Source organism: Triturus cristatus, chromosome 10 (assembly GCF_964204655.1).
Source record: "Triturus cristatus chromosome 10, aTriCri1.1, whole genome shotgun sequence".
NCBI classification, from domain to species: Eukaryota; Metazoa; Chordata; class Amphibia; order Caudata; family Salamandridae; genus Triturus; species Triturus cristatus.
Genome location: NC_140593.1, coordinates 517,770,615 through 517,796,380, shown reverse-complemented (window position 1 = coordinate 517,796,380; position 25,766 = coordinate 517,770,615). Strand labels below are relative to the sequence as shown.

At 42.1% G+C, this 25,766-nt stretch overlaps 1 protein-coding gene across 1 annotated transcript in view; it reads left to right on the top strand.

The window, feature by feature from the left end:
- LOC146789673 (homeobox protein E30-like) overlaps positions 1-25,766 on the top strand; it is a 586,669-nt gene that overhangs the window by 519,978 nt on the left and 40,925 nt on the right. The window contains exon 3 of the mRNA XM_085631985.1: positions 51-104. Coding sequence (XP_085488111.1) covers positions 51-104 — 54 coding nt within the window. The remainder of the gene's footprint in view (positions 1-50; positions 105-25,766) is intronic.

The window sequence follows — 25,766 nt, the reverse complement described above, 5'->3', positions numbered from 1 at the left end:
GACACTCACTTCCTGTTTTTAATCAAATTTTTTATTTTTATGTCTTGTAGGTTTTTTAGAGGACCTATGCACCAAGATGGAGAGCAAAGGAGCTTTAATATATGGTGAGTACTTTACTTGATTGAGACTTTGATAAGGAAAGAGTTTTTTACTATCAAATGAAACACCCTAAACCAATAAGTGCCTGATCATACAGCACATGGTATCCAAATTACATCGTCAACATTCAGCTTTGGTCTGTATAATTTACATGAAAGTTATTTTGGATAACAAGATTGTTTAATGCTCCTTTCCTGGTAAATTTGAAATAGCAATCCCCTTTTGTCCTCTGTTACCCAGATGTTCATCACTAGAGATTGCAGCAATTATGACAGTCTTTCCCGATTCATGGATGTGCCTAAATAAAGCAGCGACATAGATTAACTTTCTTGCAGGTAGTCCCACTTGTGACTTATTGATTTTACAAAGAGTGGCAGTAGTTCTGTATTATGACTATGATTCATGGAAATATGCATGTAACTTTCATAATGGATTTTGATTTCTCCGTATGGTTTAATGGATGCGAGAAAATGGCCCTATTTATGTCACATTTGTAGCAGAACGCACTTGTATTATTTGAATTGTAATTAACCTTTTTTGAGTATCAATTAGGTAAACCTGCATCAAGGTGTTCTTGAATGCCCACTGAGGTGGTATTACCCAGCTATCTTTCGTTCCTTCATCACCCCCTCAGACTGAAGAGTTAGAACCCAGCATGTTGGCAAAGATTAGTCCAACGATACCAAGCACATATATAATAAATATATTTGAAAAGTGCTATGTATTTCCGACATGTTGCCATTATATAACAAACCATTCCTTATAAGGTGAATTTAGAAATGTCATTTAAAAATGTCAATAGAATTGTATTCGTTTCCACTCAAAATGTTGTAAAATTACGAGCAATCTAAAGTTAAAATGGCACTCATGTTCACAAGCACAATGTACTGCACTATCTGTATTGAGTCCTCTTTTCATATTTATTGTCAGTATGTGAAAGCAATAAGTGACACATGAAGTGTCCGCTTCCTGACCCGTGAGCAAGGAGATGTCTGTCTCTGGAACGCATTGGGAGCTTAAAACGTGTTGCTATATGCCAAAAAAAAATTGAATAGCATTGGAGACGTTGATTATTTGTATGCTATGCAGCACTGACCACTGGAATATATATATATATATATATTTCTCTCTCCGTCTGAGGCACAAGATGGCTGGCAACACTTCCTGGTTTGAAGTGTTGGCAGCCAATCAGAGGCAAACGCCTGCTTTTGTGGTTAGGCTCCGCCCAGATATCAAAACCTTTTCTTTTTTTAATTTCTCAGGAACTACTGAAGGGATTTACACCATTTAATAAAAAGGGCTCTTTCTGAAACAAGACTTACCTTTTTGCCAAATTTGGTGTAAATCCGTTCAGCAGTTCAGGCTGTAGCTGTGTCTAAAGTTTCCTATGGAAAATTACATGGGGAAAACATATTTTGGGACCCCTTTTTTCTCAGCCCCCGCTTGTCGAATCACCCCGAAACTTTCAAGACAGGAGCTGACCGGAGCGGGCCACTAGTTTTGAAAGTTACGCGAAGATTCGTCAACCGGCGCCAAAGATATTGAGAAAACAAACAGAGAGAGAGAGAGAGAGAGAGAGAGAGAGAGAGAGAGAGAGAGAAAGAGATTCACACGCAGTTATAGTTTGGTCAGTTTTTTATGGGTTTGCTAATAACTTTAGTGCCGTTTGAGGAGTATGCAGACACTTTCCAAAAAAAAGTCCATCCACCTCAGCTCCTTCCTGGAATGTTTCGAATAGTGTCCTAAAAAGTTGACTTCCCATACTAATTTCCATAGGAAATGTAGCTTTCAGTTACAGAGAAAACAAATGAACAGAATTACACTAAATCTGACAAAAAGTTGCAACTTTACTTAGAAAATGTGCTTTTCATTTTTTGGTGTAAATCCATTCAGCCATTTTTGAGAAATTGTGTTGAAAGAAGAGTTTATAGTGGTTGTGAAGGGGTTACAAAGTTAGGTATATATGGAGGGTTAGTCCCGTTGGAGTTCCTTGATACTGAAATTTTAATGAATACGTTTCTCAGATTGGCCGATTGAGTTTTTACTCCTGTAGGCCCTTTCGGTAACATCCGACCGGTACCGAACGATGTAAAAGGTTGGCCACAACTCAGAAAAATGCTGCCATGACCGCCATTACACAACTTAGGGACTCGATCCAGGTGTCCTAAATAAAAATAAAAAAACAGATAAGGGGGCCAACATTTTATTTAAGTCTGTTCTGTGGTACTGCCTTTGGCCTTGTGCAGCCAGTTTTGGTTGTCCGCGAGATGGTTGGATTTATGGCCTTGCCAGAAGCCCATAGCAATGCACAACAAAGGGTTGGCCACAACAATGGCCCCTGTCCATGGCCTTTGTCCATGTGCAGCAAGGGATTAGCTGCCCCCAGGTGGTTGGGTGCACAGCCTTACTGGACGCCAGGCCCTGCAGCATCCCCCTGCTGTGTACAGCTGAAGTACGGGAGTTTTGGCACCTGCGGTGAGGTTGGGCGCAGAGACTGCCCTCCTGCACATGGTTTTGGCCGTACACAGCAGGAGATTGGCCACCTCAGACCCTGCTGCCAAAGGTTCGCTGTCCATGGCATTCAGCCTTGTGCAGCAGGGGCCTGGCTGCCGTACACAGCAGGAGACTGGCTGCCTGTGGATGGTTTGCTGCAGCACCAGGCTGGAGGCCAGGCTCTGTGGCCACTTCCGTTGTGCACATCATTCAGCTGTAAGAATCGGTGGGTTGGCTGCCTGAGACCCACTCCTGCAGTACATGTCCAGAAGTCATGTGCAGTGGGAGAGTTTGCTGAATATGATTTTAAAAAACACAACGTCTTTGAAAACATAAAGATTACAGAAATGCTATTGATAGGTATGCTAATAAAATCTTCCCTTATGTAAAAAAAATATAAAATCCCTGTAAGTGGTGTTATTCTCAGTAATGGTGATAAGATCTTAGCTTACATTACGAAACGCTAAAAATTAATTGACAAACTGTAGTTATGTGTTGAAATAAGATAAAAGCAAATGTTAAAAAAAACAAAGAAATACTAAAATCACCAGTCATAGTATGATGAGCTAACCTTAACTTTAAACCCCGCCATTCACTTCTTATGACCTCACATATTACATCACTCATGACATATTAAATACCATCATTGATGACATCATTGATGATATTTCAAATGACATAATTGATGACATCACTAATGGCATGATACAATCATTGTGATATTTTACTATTGGAAGCGAAGAAATTCAACAAACTACACCCCTGTACAATTTTATATTCACTTTAATTTGATCACCCTTTTCAAGCTGCAATTTTATCTCACAAGGTTGACAGGTGCACGTTCTCTACTCAAAAGGCAGCTTCTGTTAGACCCGGTGTAAAACCCTTTATAATTTAGTAAAACACACCACACACAATCCTAGGATAGGCACAATGACATACCACCTTAGAGGCATGCTTAGAACACCAATGTGAGATAAACCACATCTAAGCATGACACTCCTACATTCTACATTATTCAACAGTCTACAGTGCCTCGAAATCTTCAGCAACTTCTAGAAATAAACATCCAAACCGTATAATTGTCCTCCCAACATAGAATTTGTCTATATTACTGTATTACAACTATTTACCATAGGCAGGTGACCAGATATCCACTGATGGATGATTTATTCTCAACACAAAAAGCCAACTCAGCTCGTTTGTGAAAATTTTTGGGACAGTCCATCGAGTGAGGGTTGAGGAAAAGGGGGACCCCAAAACGTGTTTTCCCTATAACATTTCTATAGGAACTTCAAACAATACTACAGACAAAATGGCGGAATGAAATTACACCACATTTAGTAGAAAGCTAGATCTTTACCCAGACAGTGTACTTTTTGTGATTTGGAGAGAGACCCAGTCAGGCGTTAGAGAGAAATTAAGCTTCAAAATGTATAGATATCTAGCAATGCAGTTCTACTGAGGGAGTACCATGGAAAAAACAACAAATCAAGTATTCTTTTTCTTTATCTCAGAAAGTTTTTATTGAAAGTTTATACCATAAAATAAAATATAATAAACCTAGCAAGACGTAAGCATGGAATACGGTTCATACACATGGAGTCATAAACTGTAAAAAACACAAGCTCTTCTGACTGTGAAAATATAGTTGGTTGGGGAAGATATCACAAAGAACAGAGAATGTCAACCCCAGATGTATAGCTCACCGTGGTGCATGCTTACCTGAGAAAACTGAAAATACAGATGGAAAAGGAAACGGAAATAAGACAATAAGAAATTGAAAAACTAAAATAGAATTTATAGAGACATTGAAGGGTAGAAAGAGGCCCCAACTTACAGTCCAGACTAGGAAGTGTGCAAACTTGTTGTAGAGTGGACAACCTATAGAGGAATTAAGAACAACAATATTTATTTGATGATCATTGAGGTGAGAAGTACAACATCAGATATGGAAGTTGTATAGGATGAATTCACAGTAGTTTAATTCTCCCAAGGTATTTGTCTAACTTATTCCATAAAGGACTGCTTGCCAAAATCCAAGGATGTTGTGCTAGAATGAGTTCATCACCTCTAATATAACCTAGCCATTCCCACCATGTATGACTTGAGACATTTCCCAGACCCTTCCAATTATTTAAAATTGTTTTGTGTGCTAGCCTGAACATCAAATCTATTAGAAGTAAATCATTCTTATTCATAGTAGACAACTCATTTCCAAAGGAAGGGCCTATACCTGCATAAGTAAAAATCTTGGGGGTGAGAAATGAAATATATCCTAGATGTGGGAGCAAATCGTGCCCCAGAATGGGCATAGTAAAAGAGAATTTTAAAAAACATGTGCGTAATCGCCAACACTTGACAGCTCCAATAGTTATTGATCATTGATAGGCTCAACTTGTGTAGTCTGTCTGGTTTTAGGGCTGTCCTATGGAGGAAAAGAAATTTGGTCAGGGCTAGGTTGGAGAAGATTGTTTTATAACAGGCATTCAATCACATCTTAGACCACATAGTCTCTAGGAAGTTAAGGGTATTCTTCTTTTGCCAATCTAATGCTCCTTTTATTTGCTGAGATTATAGTAAATTAGAAGATAACGTTTTAAATAATTTTTATATTTTAGAAACTACGGGCCCCATTATGATGTCTGGCGGAAGGCCATCTGACAGCTCAACTGTGGCGTTCCGCCTGACATCTGAGGCATCGGTCCGACTGCCGTATTATGATATGGGTGGTCTGACTGATACCTGCGGAAGCCCATCGGGGCAGAAGGCAGTTCGTAATCCCCAGAATGGAGGCGGTGCCTGCTCAGGCACTGCCTTAGTGATTACGATGCATGTTTCCTACAGCCTTTCTACTGCGGTCGGACCGTCATAGAAAGGCTGTCAGAAATTGACTTTGGGGGCCCTTAGCAGGGGCCCCATCCCCGCACGGCCTCTGCTATGAGGCCCGAGGGGCACCTGTGGTGCCCCCAAACATCCATGCATCGAGTGGAAGTCATGGTGCCTGCCACACGGTGCATGGATGTTTCAAAAGTGAATTTTTCCAATTTCAGCATGTGCTACAGCCCTTAGATCATTCTGCGATAGGAAAGTTACACTTTTCGACCGCCGTGAAGGTAGTTGCATTCTAATTAGGGAATTGAGACTGCAGACTCCTTGTCGGGTGGTCCCTTTTCCGACACTATGGAGCGTCCAACTGGCACCGTAATGGGGACCTACATGTCCACCCTTCTTGATTATATCAATAAGAGATATGATTGAAGGATTGGGCTAAGGGAAGATATGGTGCTTGGATAACGTTGCTTTAAATTTTTTTAAATTAAAAAATTCAGTATTCCACAGACCATAGATATTTTGTATGTTGCCAGAGGACCGAAGAATTCCTTTGGATCCTAGATCATTGCTCATTGATTAAATCAACCTCTTTACCACTCCAATTCTCAACAATAATTGGAATTTTTTGCAATCTAATTTTTGGATTGTACCACAAGGATGCTCTATTAGATTTTGCAATTGTAATTGCTGAGAGTGTGGTGTAATGTTTAATAATATTCTTCTCAGAATCAGAAAGATTGGGTAGTTTTTATCGATGGCAAGGATTGATAGTAATGACAAATCTTTCACCAGAAGTTTTTCCACAGTGATCCAAAAAAGGTAATTCTTCCTGCTGTTTTAAACAAGTGAATTCCCTGATTAAATAGAAAGGCATTCTAGAATCTTCTGAAATCAGCTAAATTAACACCACCTAGGTCTACGGAAAGCCTTAGGTTTTTTATGGAAATACGTGGTTTCTTCCCATGCCACAGGAATTTGTTAATCAATGTGTGTATAGTATCCAAAAAACTCCTCCAAACAGCCAATAGTCATCATACTTAACAAATAGTTAATTATTACAGGAATGGTTATTTTGAATGATTCTACTTTGCCCCATCAAGTAACAAATTTAGGTGCCCAGGAATTTATGATAGAAGAGATATTCTTGATCAGTAAGTGTTCATTGTGACTCTGGGATTCTATGAGATCATCCATAAATTCTAGTCGTAAGTATTTCAGGAAGTCTGTTTGCCAAGTTAGGACTGAATTTCCCAGGATAGGTTTATTACACTGAATATTAAGCAGATGCACTTCCGATTTACCCCAATTTAGTAAATAGCCAGCAACTTTAGCATAATTACTGCTGGATTCAAAAGAGGGCTGGATAGCAATATCTGCTTGTTCCGCGATAACCATGATATCATCTGCATATGCAGCTGTCTTGAAGGGGGTATCATTAATTAACATATAAGTAATTTTAGGGTTCTTGCTGATTGTCACCATTACTGGTTCAATAGCTATTAGGAATAAAACTGACAAGATTGGGCATCCTTGTCTCGTTCCCTACTTCAATTTGAAAACAATCAAAGAGAATGCTTCTGACCTTGACTCTGGTTCTTGGGCGATGGTATAACGCCATGGTCATCTTGATGAAATTGTGCCCAAATTTGAATATTTTGAGCACATTTAGTAGACAAGGCTGTGCAACCTTATCAAAGGCCTATTCAGCATTGAGTGCAATCGGCACCACCGGGGATGTCTTATGCCTAGCTATTTCAGTTGAGTGACTGAGTAGCCTTATATCATCACTCACCATTCGACCTTTTATAAAGCCTGCTTGGTATGAATCTATAAGGTAAGGTTAAACTTGTTCTAACATCTTAGGCAAGACTGTTGCATAGTTCTTATTGTCAAGATTGATCTAGGATATTTATCCATTATTTTTTAGGTAGGTTTAAGTCCTTACTATCTTTCAGGATGATAAGTATTATTGCCTCAGCTGTTGTTCCTGTGATTTCTCCAGAGGTTTCATATTGTCTGAAAAGATCCATTAAGGGGTCCTTCAGGTCATCTCAAAAGGGCTTATAAAATTCTACAATCCGACCATCTAGGCCCAAGGTTTTGACTACTTTCACCCCCTTAATAATGAAAATGCAAATCTTCTAGGGTGATTTCCTTCTTTAAGATACGTGTTTGCTCATTAATGAGTTTGGGTAGGTTTAGGTTGTTTAGTTAAGTGTGTCCCCCTTCGAAGTTAACAGCTTTGTTATCTTCATATATGACCTTATAACATTTTAGGAAGATTCTAGAAATCTAGCGTTATCTCCACTTTATTACCTTTACAAAGTTTGATAGAATTGTGTTTTGTTACCCACTGTTCAACTCTTTTACTTATAATTCTATTGTATTCATACTTTTTTATTATTCAGTAAATCTAAGACTGCTTTACCTTTCGCTGATCTATATTGCAGTTCAAGTTTCTTAATCTCCAGCTCTAATAGCTCTAACTGTGTATTTGCTTCCTTATTCATTTGAGCTCACACTTGTATCATAGTACCTCTAATTGTTGCCTTAACAACATACCATTGTAACTGCAGGTTAAAGGCTTATTTGGAGTTTTCTTTAAAATTATTTTTTATCGCAGGCTGTATCAATTAACAATGTGTCAGGTGTTCTAGAATTTTAGGATTTAAATGACAACTTTTATCTTTTTTCGTGGTTGTATTCCAAACAAGCAACAAGGGGATAGCTGAATTATCAGAAATGACCCTGGGTTCAGTTGATGATGTAGTCATGTTTCTAACTAAGTTATAAGAGATTCAAAGATCATTGATTCTAGAGTGTGTTTGATGAGGGTGAGAAAAAGGTTTTAGTCACTTTCATCCAGATGCTGAAGTCTCCAGGCATCCCTCAGGGCATATTTATTGCAAATTTTAAGGAGTATTTTATGTACTGGGGAAGGGCGAGCTTTTGAATTGGATATTCCCTCCAAAGTCATATCCATTGTAACATTGACAAATGAAGCATTCTGATTGGCTGGACACACGGCAGTGGGAACAGCCCTGTGATTAGCTGACATAAACAACAGAGGATCCCTGAAATCTCAATAAGGGAGAAGAGAGCAGGGAAAATACCGCAAGCAAAAACCAAAATTCTCCCCCTAAGTTTTCAAAACATTGGTGATTCATCCAAAACAGATATGAAGCTGTCTCACAGACTTAGACTTTATCACTTTTTTAAATTTTCAAACATATATCTATATATAAATAATCATAAATACAATTAATTTTATAAGTATTTGCTTCAAAGGTACATAAAAACAATTACATACATGTAGAATTATTGGCACATTATTCAAAACAGAAAGAAGCCCACTAAACGTGGTAGTCCACCACATGACATGATTATATGTATAGTTAGCTTTATTATTAATACATGCTTTGTTGTCTCTACAGACGTATTGTGTCTTTTTAATATTGAGCTTCTTGTACCACACATCTGGTGGTTACCACATGACATACAGATGCCTCGATATGTCGGAATGTAATACATATTCCACGCCCTGAAGAAGGAACCGTTTATGTGCTTCAGTGTTCCGAAACGCGCGTCGGCATTTTGTTCTACTGATTTGTGCCTTGTCTCCAACTAATTATGGAATCATTGTATTACTGATTGGTTATTTGTTTAATGTGTTGTTTTTCTTTTGTGTTTAGTGTTTGAAATTGTTTTGTCTGGCTGTCTGACCTATGTTTATTTTTGCATAATCATGTCATGTGTTGGACTACCACTTTCAGTGGGCTCCTTTCTGTTTTGAATTATGTGCTATTATTCTACATGTATGTAATTGTTTTTATGTACCTTTCAAGCAAATACTTATTAAATTAATTGTATTTATGATTATTTATATATAGATATATGTTTGAAAATAAAAAAAAGTGATAAAGTCTAAGTCTGTGGGACAACTTCATATCGGTTTTGGATGAATCTCCAATGTTTTGAAACGTTAGGGGGAGACTTTGGTTTTTACTTGCTGTGATTAGCTGACCACAACATGAACAGAAATGTTGCATCTGCCATTTTAGGACTCAGGGACTCGGTCCCCTGTCCTGAATATTAAAATAAAACAACGTATAGGGGGGAGAGTAGAGGGTGGCAGTTGTAGCGGAGGTACTGAAGGCACCCCCCATGCTGGGGATCAAAATGCATATAAACTTCTTTTTTTCATGTCGCCGCAGACTTGCAGTACTCTTGAGGGAGTACCAAGGGAAAAAACAACGAATTAAGTATTCTCATTGGTTGGTCTGGCAGGACCGAGACGGGTCCTCTGAGACCAAGTGCTGTGATTGGCTGGCCGCAACATGAGGGTGAAATGTTGTGACCACCTTTAAGACTTGGGACTAGGTCCTAGTGTCCTGAAAATTTCATTAAAAACAAAAAATTAGGGGTCCTGGCAGGGGTACGTTAACCCCCTGGCCCTTATGGGGGATCATCCTAAAGGTAGCACCCAGGATCAAAGTGCCACAAAAATGTTTTGGCATCACCACTAACTTGCAGGAGTACAGCAAGATTGCTACAAGATTACTGAGGGGACAAACAATAAGCTGTGTGGATGTCCACTGGTGATGTGTGACTGTGGGCGAAGCTGGTCAGCAATGGGGGGTGGTGTAGCTGCCTGTGGAGTTCAGGTGAATGTATGACAGTATTCTGCATTCTTTTAGCACGTATGTCTTTGGAACACCATCATTAGAACAAACGCGTCTTTAGCACTCATTCGTTCAGCATGCAAGTCGTTATAACGACTTGCCTAAGGGGGGGCGCTGGATTTTGGAATAGTTTAATTTACTATTCCAAGTCCAGTTTGCACAACAGTAGGGAAGGTATTGGACTTTAAATCCAACACCATTCCACCAACGTGCCCCCCTAAAGCAAGTCGTTGTAACGACTTGTGTGGTGCAGGAAGGCATGCTAAAGATGCTTTTGTTATATTGCCGGCCCAGTGAAGGCACAGCGTGATTCTGTCTTTGTCCTAAAGGATGTTTCCCCCTCACGCCAGGCCCTCTGCCCAACCCCATGCCTCGCATGTCTGGAGGCCATGCACAGCAGGGGTTGGTTACCCGGAGGGAGTTGAGCACCCAACCCAATGCCACACACAGCCAAAGGCAGTGAACGGCAGGCAGTTGTGTGCCTTTAGGGAGGTGAGTGCAGGGTCTGGTGGCAGGTCAGACCCTGCGCTCAACCCTCTGCCTTGCATGACCAAAGGCCTGGCGCTGCAAGGTGTTGGGATAGTAAGGCATGGCAATAAAATCTCATGTGATGTTACAAAAACCTACATTTAATTATAAAACAAAGGTTAAAGGGATGTTATAGTTAGGCTTCATATTATCTTACTTTACATTATAAAAGATCTTAGAAATTATCTTACACATTGCATCACTCATGACCTATTCTATGATGTCATTGATAATGTCACTGCTGACATCTGAAATTACATCATTAGTGGCATCAGTGTGTATGGGAAGTGCACTGTCTGCGGTTGCCCTTGTTGGCATCAGGGCACCCACATTATTAAAGAAAAAGAAAATGATTGGCAAATAAAATCTTCTTTACCGGACTGAATTTCATACGGGATCTTAAAATAAAGTAAAATAGCTCAAAATAACAAGAGGCAGAATCCGTGGTATAAGAGTTTCTAAATGGGCTTTATTCCATTCAAAATGGCCGACTCGAGTCGCGGCCTTCAGGTTCCGTCACCGCGAGGGTTCAGGAAGTGAAGTACAATACTTTATTGACAGACATGCATTTTTATAATAAGTACATTACAATGAAACGAATGTAGAAGGCGTAACATTTGATAAGAAAAGTGACATGACAGGTACGTAATCGAAACTAGGCGTAATAAGGAATAAAAGAAACATGATTGGTTAGGATTATCAGACATAGGTGGATCTATAAGATAATACTTGGCATAGATGCGCGCGCAGCAGCATGACGTGTAATTGACGTGCAACTAGGGGGTGAAGGGACTTGACATTTAGCTCTACATGTGGAGACGAGAAGTCTGAGGGGTCAAGTCAACCTAATCCCAAATCATATCTAACATCCTATGTTTAAAGAACTATGTTATCCACAAGGAAGGACTCTCGGACAGAATCTAGTCTATACTGACTGTGTGCGTGCACAAACGCCTAAGTGTCTATATGAGAAGCGAGAGGCAGAAAGCTTTCCATGGCAGCAGGGCTATGAATCACTTGCAGGAGGACGGAAAGGCTGAGTCCTTTGCTTGTGAGCTAAAGGAAATGTTTACCTAAATCACTAGACAGGAATGCATCGGCTGAAGAGCAAAATAGATAATTCGAAGGTGAAATACAGCTTCTTGGCAGGCAGGCGAAAACTGGCCGAGGCAGGCACCGTTAGCTGCACAGGGAGTAGGACAAAGTTCATGGATACAGATGCGAGCTCAAGCTGAAGCTGTCAGAGACAGAGAGCAGGGAAAGGCTTTGAGGACAGAATCGGGCCTACTTGCCTGAACTGTAAAAATGGAGTAACTTAGCCATATAAAGTCGGTGGCCTTTCATGCTTAGGAATCGAATATCCAGCCCATTGATGGCGGATCTGACAGAGAACATGTCGACGGTAGACACACATATGTTTGCGTCTTCGAAACTGGAACTGGAGGGAACATACATGTACTTGTAACATGCATATAGAACCGTTGGGGTCCAAGATAGGGGACATAACTGATCAGGAAAATCCACATTTCCACATTCCCTCCTTGTCCCCTACTTGCCCTTTAAGAGATATCAATCTTCATCATTCCATCGATTTGCTCATGGAGCATCATTTCTTCTTCCTTCTTCTTCCGGTGTTTTGAACGAGAACTGTGATATGGAATGCATGATGTGGCACACAGACCACAAATCGCTGGTCCACATTGCAGGCATAAACAACAACTGAAGAGCATAAGAAGGCCAATACCTAGGAAGGATAGAACTCTCCATCCCCAGGCCGATATCACACTCCAAAACCACCCGGACCACGTCCAAGTGCCTGGATTCTCGTGTATCTGGCTTACAATCTTATGAAGGCGTGTTATAGCTTTATATACAGATGGCGAATTTTCTGGTATGAATATGCAGCAGCTGGATCCGATGACCCTGCAAGCTCCGCCCCTATCGGCCAGGATGACGTCAAGGACAAGACGATTCTGGAGAACAACAATTCTCATCACTGATTGTTCCTCTGTCAGATTGCCTAGGGCGGCTATAGTCTCGTTTACTACAGCTTCAAGAGTCTTGGTGAGTCTGCGTATCAGCTTACTATTTGATATTGTACCTATATAGGGAAAGATACCTTTATTGAAATCTACATACTTGTCCCATGCCGTCTCAGTATAATCGACAACTGGGAGATCTCTTCGCTCTCTATTGTGTACTAAATGAACATTTCGATAATAATCAGGGGGAGCTAGGAAAACAGGTGGCAAAAGGAATGCTATGTAACAGGTACCATCCCAATCTAGAGGCAGACGCATATATGCAGTCTGACCACATATAAAGTAAGAATGGCGAGAAGCTCTAAATGAAGATTTACCTTGATCACTATATTCTACTGTAGTAACGCATTGGCTATGGCCCATGTGTATGGAACCAACTTTTCTTACACATAATTCACCCTTAGCTGGAAATACTGACATAGTGGGCAGAATTAGTTCAACTTCGGATTTGACATTCAAAATCATAAGATTAGGCGTAAAATTACCTAATTTATACACTTCATTTTCTAAATCAGTTCCTGTTCTACTGGGGTGACCCTCCTTATTAGGGTGACAGACTTTGAATAAAACTAGATTCAGATTTCCCCATATCCAATGTTGTTGATAAACTGCTGTGTCTGGGTCTATGGAATTTAATAAACTAAACCATGCTCCACAGGAGCCATTGTGTGTGAACGGATGTGGAAAGAAAGGCAGAACTCCTTTGTTATTCTGATAGGGAGGGAGTCGGCCACACACCCAACAATTGGTGGCATTACTAGTCTGATGGGAATGATGTAACATACTAATGAAGGTGTTGGTGCGCAGCGCAAGTCTATAGGACAACTCATGTGGGGGTAATTCACTAAAAGAATGTTCATCAGTTATATTGAAAGCACGTTTAGAAACAGGATAATACATATGCAACAATATACTTGCAGTAACTATTAAAAAACTCAAGAAAAACAAAATTAATAAAGTCACAATACAGTGGCTACGCAGTAATTTACAATAAGCATGTCGTTTCATTATGATTCTGGACTCTACATCATTCAGACCTAAGGGATACATGTCGGGACAGATTCAACCGCTTCACCTTGGAGAGGACTTAAACAATCAAATCGTCCGACAGTTTGGATCTGGACCTGAGTTTCTGCTTATAGAGTTCGGTGCTACTGGCTTCAGCCAAAGGTAGCTTTGAGTCAATGGGGGAAGACACACGGGGAGTACTGTTTGTGTCAGGAGGAAGTCCATGAAATTTCTTTATATGGCTGGAATGCACCCAGCCCTTTCTCCCTTCGATCTTCACAGCTGTTCTGGTCGTCAGCAGGACCAACTTAGGAAGCCTCCACCTTGGCTCCAGTTGGGTTTTCCGATCGAAATTCCTGACGAGAACATAATCGCCGGGAATTACGTCATGAGGTTTCACCTCGGTGTTGTCGGGAAAAGCTGCGACTACCTGTGAACGACAAGATTGTAGTGCAGACATCAAGGAAGCCAGGTAATCTGTCAGCATATTACAGTCAACATCAGTTATTTTACGGGGTATAGGCGTCCCCCACATATTCGGTGGTCTACCAAAGATCACCTCATAAGGGGATAGCCCTGTTCGAGAGTGTGCTACCATCCTCATGTAAAATAGCGCAACTGGTAAGGCTACTATCCAGTCCACACCTTTTTCCTGACATATTTTAGACAGTCTGATTTTTAAAAGTTGATTATGTCGTTCCACGAGACCTGCTGCCTCGGGGTGTCGGACACAGTGGAATTTCCACTGATATCCCAACAAAAGTGAGACATGTTTCATTAATTCGGATGCGAAAGGCTGGCCGTTATCTGAATATACAACACGTGGTAAACCGTACCGTGGGAAGAATTCTCGAACTAGCTGCTTGGCAGTAGTCGGGGCAGTGTAATCTGATACGGGATACGCCTCTGTCCAACGGGAGAGAGCGCAGACAACTACGAGAACATATTTGAATCCTCGACAACGTTCCATCTGAATATAATCCATCTGGAGGACTTCAAAAGGATGGTCAGGAGGCTGAAATCCACCCTGCTCTACGGGAACACTCTTTCCTGGATTAAACTGACAACATATCATACAGGTACGAACTTTTTGTTTAGCTGCTGCTCGTAAATGTTTGTTGAACCAAATGTGCTGAATGCTGTCTAGCATAGCCTTCTCTCCTAAATGTGCTGGACTGTGAACTGTAGCTATAATGGCTTGAACCATGGAATCAGGGAGAAACCATACAGATTTCTCCTTCGTCATCCATCCTTGATCTGTCTGGATCCCTCCTAGTTCAGTCCACTTCTTTATTTCTTCTGCTGTGGCATGTGTCTGTATGTCAATTACGTCAAGTGCGTGATCCTTAATTGTCATACACTGTGTTGGTGTCTGAACTATTGGCTTTGTCATGTCTAATGTGCGATTCTGAGCAGTCTGTTTAGCTGTTCTGTCAGCTAAATCATTGCCTTGAGAAATGGTATCAGTAACCTTCGTGTGTGCTTTACATTTCATAATCGATATAGCAGTGGGTAGATGTATTGCATCTAACAAAGCATGAATGAGGGGTCCGTGCTGAATGTGGGCACCATGGGAAGTTAAATAACCTCTCTCTCGCCACAGCACGCCGAAGTCGTGTACAACTCCGAATGCATAACGTGAGTCAGTGTATATATTAACTTTCTTATTTGTGGCTTGAATACAGGCTTGTGTTAGAGCAATAAGTTCTGCTGCTTGGGCTGACAAAGTATCTATACAATTTGTCTCAATAACTTCAGTGTCTGTTGTGACTGCATACGCGGCCACTAAATCTCCTGTACTTGTTCTCATGCACGATCCGTCTACATACAACGTCAGGTCTGGATCTAACAATGGAACGTCTGTCAAGTCTTGTCTAGGTTTCGTCTTTATTTCAATGATTTCAACACAATCATGAGCTAGTGGGTCTGTTCCAATTACAGGTAATAGTGTAGCAGGATTCAATGTATTACACCGTCGGATCTCTATGTGTGGTTGAAACAATGTCAGTTCATAACCGGTAAGTCTTGCTATGGTCAAGTGTTGTGTTTGTGTTCGGTTCACAAGAACCTCTACTGCATGTGGTACTTGTACTGTCAATGGGTGTCCTAATACTATGGCATCGCTTTGTCTGATTGCTAAAGCTGTCGCTGCCACTGATTTCAGGCATGCAGGCAAAGCCTGAGCTACGGGATCTAATGTACTGGAAAAATAAGCACATGGCTTGCGTGATCCTGCTTGATCCTGAGTGAGTACTGACAAGGCAGTACCTTCGCGTTCTGTAACAAAGAGTGTAAAATGTTTGCTATAACATGGTGTTGCTAAAACAGGTGCTTGACATAAAGCTTCCTTTAGGTTTTCAAAAGCTTGTGTATGCTCCTGAGTCCAAGGGAGAACAGTCGATGTGGCTGCCTCCTGTGTGGTTAACTGAATGAGTGGTTTTGCTAGAAATGCGTACTGAGGGATCCACTGCCTACAATATGAAGTGAGGCCTATGAAAGCCCGCACCTCCTTTTGTGTCTGGGGTATTGACATGTTAGCAATTAACTGGATGCGATCTGGTGTAAGCTGCCTTCCCTCCTTGGACAGCGAGTGACCAAGATAAATAACTCGCTGGACACAGAATTGCAGCTTAGAAGGAGACACCTTGTGCCCCTTGTCGGCTAGAAAATGTAAAACTGTCAGAGAAGCTTTTTCACATTCTGGCTCGCTTCTCGCGGTGATCAGCAGATCATCGACATATTGAAGCAGTGCTGTATTGACTGGCATGTGGATACTGTCAAGTTCTCGTTTCAGTGCTTGGCTGTAGATGCTGGGGCTTTCTGTGAATCCTTGGGGAGCGCGTGAGAATTTAAAGCTGCGCCCATTTAAACTGAATCCGAACAAATATTGGCTTTCCGGATCTATTGGGACGCTGAAAAAGGCATTCTTGAGATCAATTACAGTAAAGAATGTTGCTTCGGAATCAATTGCTGTCAACAATGATGATATATCAGGGACCACAGGGAATTGTGGTACAATGCACTTGTTTAGTTCACGCAAATCAATAACCAATCGGTACACTGGTGGGGCAGTAGGATCAGTTCGTTTAAGAATCGGAATTATCGGTGAATTACATACATTGGAGTCTGTTTCTACAACTACTCCCTGGGCAATCAGCTCATCAATGATTTTCAGCAAAGCCACTACAGCATCATGCGGTAACTTGTATTGTCGCATTCGTGGTAGTACCACTCCTGCTTTCAGTGTGACTCGATAGGGTGTAATGTTCATGCAGCCAACATCCGCAGGGCCTTGTGCCCATAGATGTACTGGTAAAGTCTGTAGTCGGGGATCCATGTCTCTAGACACATAGTGACCTTTAAAATCACGTAAAAACAACCTTACTCCTTCCGGAGAACAACATATTATGGCTCCTAGTGCTTTCAGAGTTTTAATTCCTAACAGATTTTCTGGGCATGATTTAGTAAGCAATAAATCTGTAGTTCGTGTCAAAGGTCCTATCGTAAGTGGTAGAGGCTGTGATACTTCATTAACAATAGGTTTTCCTGAAAAACCAAGGGAAACATTTTGAGAGCCTGAGAGGGGTGCCCCTGGAACTTCACTACGTTTTATAGTTGTTCGACTTGCCCCTGTATCGAGTAAGAATTTTCTATCCTGACCTAATAATTCACTATGTACATAAGGTCCTTCTTGATCTACAGGAATCTCGATAAGCGGTAAGTCAACTTCCCTCTCTAGGCTGGTTCATGCGTAACGCTGATACTCAGGGTATTCATACTGTGCAGTCTGATACATTTGTCGTGTCGTGGTTTGTGTGGCAGTAGCAGGCAACGGTGGTGCAGCTGGCACAAACTGTATGGGTTGCTGTGAGGCTGGCATGGACTGTTGCTGAACTGGCATGGACTGTCCATGCTGCATAGTTCCTTGTTCATTCTGATCTTGTCTAACTAATCGTGGTCTCTCCTTTGCAATACCTGTAGCTATATTACGTTTCAGGACTGGACAATCGTGTACATAATGGCCCAGTTGTTTACAGTAATTGCAGGTTCCTTTTACAGGAACTGCAGAATCACCAGAATGTGTCACACCCTTTTTGTGACCATCTGCTGGTACTGTCTGAGAAACTAGCATTTTCATTTTTGTATCCTTCATGCGTCTATGCTCGTGTTCTTGTTCATCCCTAATTCTATTGTGATGATACTGTAACATTTGTAGCATTTGCGACGGAGTGTTACTTTGCCAGGTACTCTCGAATTTCAATATTCTATTCTTTACTGGAGGCAATGCATTTTCCACTAATTTTGTCACAAATAAATGTGGATATGAGTCACTACTTGCTTTTATACCACTATTTATACCAAAACATTTTTCAAATCGAGCATAATAATCGCTTGTGTCTTCATCTTGCTTTTGTTTGCAGGCTGTGATTGCACCCCAATCTTCCTTTTTTGTAGTTAATAAACGTGGCAGTACCTGTACTAGTAAACCTGGTAACAGTTTAACTTTATCCCCGAGCCCTGAACCTGCAGTTCGGCCCCTTTCTTCCTCTGCTAATGCTGTCCAGTCTATCTTTTGGTCACCCACTTCCCACTCTTTTTCTTTCAGTTTTTCATAAATGCCAGCAGGCAAAAGCACCTTTAATATCGTCATAATATCAGGAAAGGTGTACTCTCCCATCAGTAACATGTCTTTAATTTCTCGGTGGAAACCCGCTGGGTCTTTGTCATGACTAGGTACTACTTTTTTTCATTTCTAATAATTCCATTTTTGATATGGGTGTGTAAACAAATACACGGTGAAACTCATTGTCTTCGCCTTTTATTGGGTGCACTTCTCGTAGGGGATTTTGTCTATCCATATAGTACGGCGCTCTTTCTCTGCGGGGCAGCGAGAGAGGATCCGGACTTACAAAAAGGACATACTGCTTACGTGACACTAATATCTCTTTAATTAGCTTGTTACTAGAACCTCTCCATCTGTTCGTGAGTAGTTCCGTTAATATATCAGGTAAAGGACCAGGGTCAGCATGTTGGCTCTTATATAATATGAGGAGTTGCTGAATCATATATATTCCAGCTAAACGTTGTTCATCTGTACTGAGATTAAAAAAAACGTGTGTGCTACGGTCTCATCACCGTATTTTTCAGGACTGTCAATCCAGTGAACGGCTGATCTGGCTAATTCTTGCTCATCCATGGAATCGAGGAGGTGGTAACCTCTTCGTTCTCGTAGTATTTTATCTGCGGCTTGAAACAAATGTTCTGGAGACTTCAGATTCATTACAGGCGTCGGATACGTTCTGCTATTATTTGGGCATACTGAGTGTATGGGATCAGAAAAACATCTAGCATTATCACAGGATCCTCCTCTGCCTACATAGGCTATGGTCTCTGACTGTCTTGCGGAATTCCCTGATTCGGACACTTCATCTTGCTCAAACTCGTCTGTTCCCAATCTTTCTTCATGAATACGCTCTATTTCTTTACGGATTTTTCGGCACATGGCTATTATACAATTTTGCTTATCGTGTCTCCCTTCTGATATATTCTGACTCCATCTTGTAAGAATAAGCATTGCATTCGGGTCTACCCCCGGGCGGTCTTGATTTCTGATCACACAGTTTATGAGGAAACGTAACAGTTCCCCCTGTATCTCTACTTTCTGGAATTCCATAGCTCTGTTAATACATCCTGGATCTCGTCCTGTTTGAACAAAATGATATATGTTATCTAGATGCGTAGTCATTCCTGGTAACCTTGCTAAATACTCTGCGGCTCGCCTGATACGTAATGATGCCAGGACCATTTCGTCCTCTTTACCAACCACTGGGTCATATCTACAATTTACAAGGAGTTCCTTAAGCGTACGTTCACTTACGAATTTAGGTGTACGTGAATGCGCTGACTCTTGAAAAACAAGTTTATTTATTCTGGGTGGTGTAAAGGTACTGCTAGCACCTCCCGTGGCCCCATCTGGGGCGTCGGGTGTGAATGGATTCGTTGAACGTGACACAGCAACTATGGGTGTCGATACCCCTGTAGGATCGACTGCGGAGACAGATGCGGAAACAGATGTGCTTGCCGAAGCTTGTATCGGGACTTGCTGTTGCACGGGGACAGATACCTGATCCTGACGTTGAACCCCTCCGCCAGACGGTCTATGTGGTGTGGCGTTAGCATACTCGGGAGCTGCGTCGTCTAGATATGAGGAAAGAAAAACATCTTCTGCGGTTCTGGGATGCCCTTTTGGATGTACCTTAATTGGAAATAATGGGGGTGGCAAGTCTTTTGGCATCTCTGGAGCAGCCTTAGGTAGTCCTTCGGCTAGAAGGGGATACATACCATTCATAAGAGCATTTCTTTGTCTATTTACTTGTTCTGATTTCACTCGGATACCTTCCTTAATTAATAGATTTTCTTGAACTTTATTTGAACTTTCTTTACTCCTCTCTTCTTGCCTACGTGCTTTTTCTGTTCGTCTATGAGATTCCTTACGCCATAACTCAACAGCGTCTTTCTGTGATTGTCTGACCTTTCTTTTCCATAACTCTTCCTCCACTTTCATGATGCATTCTGCATCCCAGGTTCCCGCTACGGGCCACCTTTGACTTTCCGGCAATCCCTTGGTATAATCTACCCATAGATCAAGAAACAATATGGCATCTAAGCCATGCTTATGGTACATAAAATGCCCTGGAGTGTCCCTAGGAGGAATAGGAACTGCTTCTTCAAGCACCCCTTTTCTGGTAGTAATCTGTCTTAACTTCGAGAAGAGCGGCATATTGACAACTGATCTGATACTTACTCTTGAACTCACTTAATACGAAAAACACAATAATGAACAGTGAACAATGAACACTCATTCATACCACAATATTTGAACACTTTAAACATTAAACATTAAACATTTTAACAACGACCGACAATGATGACAGTCTGCCTAACTAATCACCACGCTGAATTCTTGACAATAACTGAATACTTCGGAATACTTGATATACTGCTAAACAGTACATATACACTGCTAAACAGTGCAGACCGGATTTGTGTACCCAAATCCGTCTTGACCGGCACAACCTATGTGCGCGTCAACACGCCTCCCCGGCGATGGTACTCACCGAGTAGCTCCTTGAAACGAAAGGCCTCAGAGAATGGACAGGACTCGATGACTGCGGACAGCGGACCCTCTGGACATCGGGATTTCGAGAAACCTGGTGGACCTCTGTATACCTCGGATCTTGCTCTCTCAGCTAGGCTCTGGTCGGGACACTTCGCACTTCTCACCGCCTCGTCTGGGTTGATCGCAGCCTCAGTCGCCCCCGCTTGACCGGAGGGAGCTTACAGGAAATCCTGCTGGTACGCGTTTATGGTCCGTCCAGCTGTGGCAGGAGACCGGGCCTGCAACGCACCGCCGGCGCGTGAGATGAGAAAGTGTCCCTATTCGGGCGCCATTATGTGGTAAATAAAATCTTCTTTACCGGACTGAATTTCATACGGGATCTTAAAATAAAGTAAAATAGCTCAAAATAACAAGAGGCAGAATCCGTGGTATAAGAGTTTCTAAATGGGCTTTATTCCATTCAAAATGGCCGACTCGAGTCGCGGCCTTCAGGTTCCGTCACCGCGAGGGTTCAGGAAGTGAAGTACAATACTTTATTGACAGACATGCATTTTTATAATAAGTACATTACAATGAAACGAATGTAGAAGGCGTAACATTTGATAAGAAAAGTGACATGACAGGTACGTAATCGAAACTAGGCGTAATAAGGAATAAAAGAAACATGATTGGTTAGGATTATCAGACATAGGTGGATCTATAAGATAATACTTGGCATAGATGCGCGCGCAGCAGCATGACGTGTAATTGACGTGCAACTAGGGGGTGAAGGGACTTGACATTTAGCTCTACATGTGGAGACGAGAAGTCTGAGGGGTCAAGTCAACCTAATCCCAAATCATATCTAACATCCTATGTTTAAAGAACTATGTTATCCACAAGGAAGGACTCTCGGACAGAATCTAGTCTATACTGACTGTGTGCGTGCACAAACGCCTAAGTGTCTATATGAGAAGCGAGAGGCAGAAAGCTTTCCATGGCAGCAGGGCTATGAATCACTTGCAGGAGGACGGAAAGGCTGAGTCCTTTGCTTGTGAGCTAAAGGAAATGTTTACCTAAATCACTAGACAGGAATGCATCGGCTGAAGAGCAAAATAGATAATTCGAAGGTGAAATACAGCTTCTTGGCAGGCAGGCGAAAACTGGCCGAGGCAGGCACCGTTAGCTGCACAGGGAGTAGGACAAAGTTCATGGATACAGATGCGAGCTCAAGCTGAAGCTGTCAGAGACAGAGAGCAGGGAAAGGCTTTGAGGACAGAATCGGGCCTACTTGCCTGAACTGTAAAAATGGAGTAACTTAGCCATATAAAGTCGGTGGCCTTTCATGCTTAGGAATCGAATATCCAGCCCATTGATGGCGGATCTGACAGAGAACATGTCGACGGTAGACACACATATGTTTGCGTCTTCGAAACTGGAACTGGAGGGAACATACATGTACTTGTAACATGCATATAGAACCGTTGGGGTCCAAGATAGGGGACATAACTGATCAGGAAAATCCACATTTCCACACTCACAACTTCAGTATAGGAAGCCGTAAGTCCGCTCATTAAATATTCACTGCACTCCGATGGAGTGCCTCATAAATAATGTCATGTATGGGCTGTCTTTTAACTAGTTTAGTTCTAGTGGTGCCTGAAGGAGGAGCAGATGCACCACCAACGTTTGATGATGGGGGATGCAAGGAGTGCAGCAGTGCCCCATGAATATTTTATTAAAAACAAATAATAAATCTCCTGGGTCATTGAATTTATGACCCAGGAGACGTTTTGCATTATATTTAAACACTTCTAACTGGAACTTTTGTTTTTAGGCTCTGGAATGCAGGGACATTGCTGATTCTGTGGTTCCATTATGAGGCTTGGATACTGTAAACACAAAACTAACACATGTTGATTACTATTTTTAATAAAAATGCTTTATTGACAAATATTTAAATGTTTAAATTGATAATTAATTAATTTTAATAGGACTATTGATTTGAATGATATATTCTAAATTGCGGGTACTGGGATTGTATTAATATCTTACTTTACAAAGAAAAACACCTCAAAGCTTCATTGAAAAAAATCAAAGGGTAAAGTGAAATTACAATTAAGTGAAAATGTCAGTTAAAACTTCACATTTTAAACTTTGAAAAAAAAATGAAATTCACTATTTATTGTTAACTGAAGTAACTATAACTTGCGCCTTCACCATGAACTGCTTATGACATCAAATATTACATCACTAATGACGTATTCTATGACATCCTTGAAAAACACCACTCATGACTTCTGGTTAGTTATAGTTAGTACCCTTTTTTTTTAGGAAATTGATTTTTTGGTTTGCTAATTTTTTTTTTACACATAGTTCTTTAATAGTAATTAAGCATGGACAGCAGAGAGATGGAGTCATCATTACATCAGGAACAGTATATACATATTTTAATTTACAGTGTAGAAGTAGATCTGCTGCAGTCAGTGGTTCCGCCCCATAGTTCTCAACAGGGAAGCTTGATGTCTATGTCCACTGGGAACTGCCAGTGCATGAATACATTGGTGTGGGGTTCAATGACACCATACTCAACAAGTGTGCCCAGCCAGAGCGAGAACAAATGAAAGTGCAAAAACTGAGGAGCTGACATAGCATGTGTACAGTAGGGATAGCGGACCGTCCGTAGCATATTTCCCGACCAGCCACAGGGAGTGGCTGTAAGTAGGTGGGGAGTCACACTCATAGTCCTAATGGGCAACCCCTAGTGGGGGGCAGTGTTATGGGTTCTAGAGGCCTCATCCACAGGAGACAACTGAATCTGCAGCCAACCCACTGGGAGGAAGGGTGGATGGGGTTGTCATGAGCCCCTCCCGAGTGGGGGAGAGGGAAGATGTCACGGGGTTCATGGCGTCTGAAATCGGTCTTGGCCACCAATTTCTCCAGATATGTGTCCCATGTATCGAAATGTGCTATATCCTTCTGGTGTGATAAGTGTGTATGTTCCTGTCTTCCCCAATTTATGAAAATTCCACAACCAGAGCCACTGGAGGGTGCCTCCAAGGACTTCCCCGTCATTGATATGTGCCTCCAGGTCATATGCTAAGTCGATGAACCACTTCGCATATTTGTTTTTACAAGTGTGCACTGTGACTCCCAGGTGGCACCTCAGTGGGGTGGGTGCCAGTGTATGGCCTGAAATGTCCAACAGTGTCGAAGCCACTGTCCCCCAGAATTGCTCAATGATGGGACAGGACATGCCATATGAGGGAAATCTGCCTCCGCACAGGGGCAGCAGGGAAAGGCAGATGATTCCATAGGGAACATCCGAAAAATCCATGGAGAGGTAAGATATTTCAATGGGGGTTCCTCAACACTCTGCACACCAGTCCAAAGGAAGCGTCCGTCCAACCATCCATTAGGTCAAGACTCAGCGAATTGGTTCATACATATCTCAAGATCTGGAAGTTTGTCACGTGGGTGTCCCCCCAATGCTCTGTAGAGCACTGTAATTGCACGCCTTCCATAGCCGTGGGTAAGCAGGGTTTTGAAGTGGAGGAAAAGGGTTGGGCTCCACCCTATCGGGCCCCACATCACACTTAGTGCAGCGGACAGTGCAGTGTAAGTCAGGAACTGACCCTACCCTAGACCACATTGCTCCATAAGTTCAGGGAAAGTCAGCAGGGTCTTGTGGGTGTATATGTCACCCAGCACTATAAGACTAGGCATGGTCAGAGCTTGCGAAGTTTCACTCTGTGGAATTCCACGGAGTTACCAAAAAGATCTACCAAATTCTGCAGAGGTCCACGGGTGGGCAAAGTATTGCTCGGCCATTCTGTGGCACTTCTCAGCCAGGCTACTACACAGTGCTGGTGCTTACCAATCACAAATGAACTGCTAAACTGACAGAGGCAAACACTGTACATAGACTTCTCATCAGGAAGTGGGGGCCGTGAGACACAGTTGTTTCATACACTTCAAAAACTGGTTAAAAATCACTCAAATCTTTTTGCTGCCTTGTATCTCCACACCCCAACTGCTAAGGCCAGATTACAACACTCCCAACAGATCCCTAGTGGAAACACAATATCTGTTGTCATAGAGTAGGGAATGCATTGCCCACCAACCTGCTGCAAAACAATAAGCTAGTGAAGTATTGAAGAACCAAGCCTCCGAAAGCTGAACTCATGTGAATAGCGCTGGAGTCAGGGGTGTGAGATGGGCCTCTGTCACATGCTTAATCACCTCCGTGTAGAACGCGATAGCCATGAGCAGCCCTCTCTGTCTTGTATTAGGGTACCTTACTCTAGGGTCCCCAAGTTCCTTCCCTGACCAACGACCTGTACGTGATGAGTGAGCACCTATATTGTATTGCTACTCGGCCACTGGGCGCTTTCTACTGCTCGCTACACTGGAGCTGCACATCCGATCCAAGCTCAAACCTCAGGCTGATCGTTTACATAGTACTTTTTAGTATGTTGCTTTTGTGCACCTCTGTCAATGGGCGTTAATGACAGCCGGATCGATGCGAGCTGCTCTGTGTTCCCCGTTGCTGGGCACTTTTCGAAAGCGTGGCATGTGGGGCGTGACACCACTAGTTTCCCCTAGGCACAGCCAATTATTTACAGTGGGTGTGACACTCTCAGTGCATTTTAGACAAATAATGCCACTTATTGTAGTCTCTTTTGTGGTAGGAAGGGATGTGAGTGTTTTATGAGTAACTGCGTGAAAGTTGCAGCAATAGAACTGAAGACAAAATCAGTCACCAAAATTGCAGCAAAGCATGCAAAGAGCACCCGCTGACCACTCTTAATCACAAGACATGCAGGGACAGGGGGCACAAGGGGACCAAGAGATGGTGCAGGGCATGTACCTCTCTCATCAGCAAGCCTGGCACCACCGCCGTACTGCAGGTGCAGTCGGAGCCCCCACCTCCGCTGCCACTCTCCACCTCTAGTGCCGGGCCATGGCTGTTATGGGAGG